Source organism: Pogonomyrmex barbatus, unplaced genomic scaffold (assembly GCF_055798465.1).
Source record: "Pogonomyrmex barbatus isolate J1 unplaced genomic scaffold, ASM5579846v1 scaffold1, whole genome shotgun sequence".
Taxonomy (NCBI): domain Eukaryota; kingdom Metazoa; phylum Arthropoda; class Insecta; order Hymenoptera; family Formicidae; genus Pogonomyrmex; species Pogonomyrmex barbatus.
In genome coordinates, this window is record NW_028297098.1 from 9,197,194 (window position 1) to 9,201,382 (window position 4,189).

Here is a 4,189-nt window from a genome sequence, read left to right on the forward strand (position 1 = left end):
TTAATACTAGAATTGGAATAGAACTTTCTTAATACTAGAATTGGAATTGAAGAGGGAGTTCACGGACTGGAGGTCCTCTCCAGTCGGATTCGCGAGATGAACTGCTTACAGTCGGCCGTGCACTGAAGTGCTTCGATTCGGCGGCTCGAAACTGCGGCGACGCTATGGTGGGAGTGCGGCGCTCGCGTGGGAAGCTAGAGGATGGCCAGGGTGGGGCTCGCGGTAACCTAGGGACGTATCACGTCTGTTCTTTGCTTCGTGTTATAAAGATTTATCATTGTAAAATTGAAAAGGATAATATCCTTACAATAGGAAATGAAATTATTAATTATTCTGACGCGACAGACGTGACAGCATACACCTGGTAGATCTCGCCGAGGCGACGACTGCGTCTCGGTTCGTCGAGGAGCTGCGCGCTCTCGCGTGTCGCGTGAAGAAGGTTCTGTGCGCGAGCGTACCGATGTCGAAGCTCACGCCGAATGAGCGGAACGCTTTTCAAAAGGCGACAAATTGTCACGTATGCGGAAGGAGCTTTGGGTCGTACGATATTCGCGTGCGCGATCACTGTCATCTTACCGAACGATACAGAGGACCTGCGCACGCGAGCTGCAATTTAAATTATCAGAACGCGTTCGTTATTCCCGTTTTTTTTCACAATTTATCCGGTTACGATGCACATTTCATTATCAAGGATATAGCGAACGTTTTCAAGGATAGAATCGATTTGTTACCGTTGACTAAGGAGAATTACATCGCGTTTTCGAAAATCGTCAACGATTCGGCGTACGGAAAATGGAAAACTTGTGTTAAGCTGTTTCGTGGATTCGTTTAAGTTTCTCAATACTAGTTAGTTTAGAAAAAGTAGCTTCGTATCTAGATCAGGAAAAATTGAGAATCTCGCGATTCGAATTTTCCAATCTCATCGCGGAAGATTTCGAGTTGCTCACGCGCAAGGACGTATTTCCGTACGAGTACATCGATAGCGTTGATAAACTGTTAGTGACCGAGTTACCGCTGATCGAAGTCTTTCACAGTTCTTTAACTGGCGAAACTGTGAGCGTTAGCGATTACGAACACGCGCGAAGGATATGGGAGCGTTTTCATGTGAGAACTCTCGGCCAATACAGCGATCTATATTTGAAAACGGATGTGCTTCTCTTGGCGGATGTTTTTGAAAAATTTCGAGATACTTGTACGGAAAGTTATGATTTGGATCCAGCGCATTATTTCACCGGGATATACGTGTGACGCTACGTTGAAATACACGAATGATTCGATCTATTTACCGATATCGATATGATGATGTTCGTAGAGCGCGGTATAGGCGGCGGTTTGAGCCAATGCTCGAACAGATACGCGCGAACTAATAACCAATATGAATCGTCATATGACTCGTCTCAGCCGTCGTCGTATCTCATGCACTACGATGTGAACAATCTCTACGGCTGGGCCATGTGCGAACCTTTACCATATGCGGAATTTCGGTGGGTCGAGAATGTCGAGGGTTTTGACGTTATGTCCGTGTCACCTGATTCCGATATCAGTTATATTCTAGAAGTTGATCTCGAGTATTCGCGTTATCTTCACGACGACCACGCGGATCTTCTGTTCTGTCCGACGCGCGAGAGATCGCCGGAAAATCGAAACGAGAAGCTACTCGCCACGCTCTACGACAAAGTTACGTGAAGCATTATCGCATACTTATAATCTTATAATCTTCAGCAGTGCGACATGGTTTACGCGTGACGAAGATTTATCGCGCGTTGCGATTCGCGCAGTCTCCTTGGCTGCGCGCGTACATCGAGTTCAATACGGAACGGAGAACTCGCGCGAACAACGAGTTCGAGAGGGATCTGTATAAACTGATGAACAACGCGATTTTCGGCAAAACAATGGAGAACGTGCGTAATTACATAGACGTGAGACTCGTGACGCGTTGGGACGGAAGATGGCGCGAAGGCGTTGATCGTGAAACCGAATTTTCACAGTAGGAGCGTCTTCGACGAGAATCTCATGGCTATTGAGTTGCGCAAACTCGAGGTTCAGTTTAACAAACCAATCTACGTCGGTATGTGCATTCTAGAGATATCCAAGATACCAAGATACGATTGTACGATTTATCATTACGATTATATAATGCCGCTCTATCGCTCTAAGTGCAAAATCATGTATACGGATACCGATAGCTTGATATATTTTTTGGAATGTCGAAACGTTTACGAGAATATGAAGTGAGATATCGCGAGATTCGACACCAGCGACAACGTGTACGATATATCGCGTGCTAATAAGAAGGTTCTCGAAGGTGTGATGAAAAACGACAACAACGGAGCGATCATGATGGAGTTCATAGGACTCAGGGCGAAGATGTACGTTCTGAGAGTTTTAGGAAAGAGCGAGAATACGAAGAGAATAAAGGGTGTCAAGAGGAGTACCGTCGCGAAAACGATAACATTCGAGGATTTCGCGCGTTGTTTGAACGAATCGTCGCAACAATCGAGACGTCAGGCGTGCATACGCACAATGCTGCACGAGGTTTACATCTTGTCTTAAACTAAAGCTAGCTTTGAGTCCTCACGACGACAAGCGATACTTAATACCCGATTCCACCATACATTACCGTGGGGCCATTATAAGATACCGTTATTAAATACTAATGTAGTATAAAAATTTGTACCAATGTAAAACAAGTAATACACTCTTTATTCATTACAATACAGCTGTTTTATGAATCCAAGAGTTATGTGTATTGTCCATTCCTAACCATTTGACGAAAACTCTATCGTTCTTTCTACGTAGCACTTTCTCTACGAGATAGATATCGGGATTGGAAACTCGCAGTAACTCATGTTCGTAAAACCCTCCGGCTATTGGCTCTTTACGATAGTCTTTCAGCAGATACGTCACGGGATTTGTGCGTTGTACCTTAGCGATTCGAAAAATCTCAGTCGTCCAGTTAGGCGTATATCCCTTCTCGAAAATCGTTTTGAACTTGCTGATGCGTACCGGATCGTTCATCTTGAATCTTGCGGGGGCTGCGATCTTCAAATGACTGTATACCGTGGAGAGGAGTCTCTTGACAATGGCGGGAGTTACGTCCGCCGGTCGCATTCCGATCGTTCGATGCGCGCAGTTGTTATACTCCGGGATTAAACGCGGTAGAGCGTCGAGCCATCTGTACAATCCGTTAAGCGTGAAGAATTTCCACATGTTCTTGAGCGTGCGATTAAATCGCTCCACAACCGTCGCCTTCATCACCGAGTACGTCGAGTAGTGGCGTATATCGTACCTATCAGTAACCGCTTTTACGGAGGCGTTGTAGAACTCCTTGCCCTTGTCCGTTTGTAGATTTCGCGGATGTTGATAGGCATCGAGCAATCGAAGACGATTGACTAGTTCGTTGGGATCGTTCCAATAAACATACTCGATTCCTTTGTCTCTAACCCGCATAGCGGATGGAACAGAGTCGATCCCTTTTTTTCTCGTTTTACCAGTACCAGCGCCACTTTTATCTCTGTCGAGCAATAGCGGCGCGATGATATGCTTGTACTTGAAACCTTTGTTACCTAGAATGGGCATAAGCGCGTTGTGGCCACGCCGATGGGCGTTCGTAGTCAACAGTATACCCTTGTACGTTTGCTTGTCGTTCTCCATGTACACGGCGTCATCGGAAAGTCTCTTGAAGATCAATTCGTATAAGCCCGGGATAGCCGGATATCGCGTGTCGCCCACGATCACGCTGTCGTCGGCGGCCACGTCGAATCGCCTGTCGCTAAGCATCGAGTCGTCCAAGTCGAAGTACACCCTCGAAGTAAACGTGATCGATCTCGCTCTGTCTGTCCCCGTTTAGAAGCGCGCCCATACATTTGCGACCAACGGTCCTCATTGCGCGTTCGAGATCGATTCTTCCGATTCGTTTCTAGTCGCAGGACTCACCGTCGCGATCAAGGGCGATCTCGTCGAGAGGCGTCTCTTCGTCGGTTTCGACGGCGGCTCGTCGTCGTCGTCGGTCTCGCGTTTCCTCTTAGCGCCGACGAACGCGATCGGGTCGATTCCCTCGGTCGACTCGTCTCGCGCGGTGTTCTCCTCGCGGCGATTCGTTTCAACAGCTGAACGATCGGCTTGAGTCGCCTTTCCAGCGCGATCTCCTCTTCTATCTCATCGATTTTTAACTCTCTGTACTTTTTAC

General features: G+C 47.0%; 1 protein-coding gene across 1 annotated transcript; it reads right to left on the reverse strand.

Annotated features, from left to right (window-relative positions):
• Window positions 1-2,709: 2,709 nt before the first annotated feature.
• On the reverse strand, window positions 2,710-3,780 carry LOC148938042 (uncharacterized). The gene has a single exon (XM_089083491.1). The coding sequence runs from the start codon at window positions 3,778-3,780 to the stop codon at window positions 2,710-2,712; it is 1,071 nt and encodes a 356-aa protein (XP_088939617.1).
• Window positions 3,781-4,189: the final 409 nt, after the last annotated feature.

Coding starts and splice junctions, on each gene's coding strand:
- LOC148938042 (XM_089083491.1), bottom strand. CDS start 3,780: ATGCTTAGCGACAGGCGATTCGACGTGGCCGCCGACGACAGCGTGATC.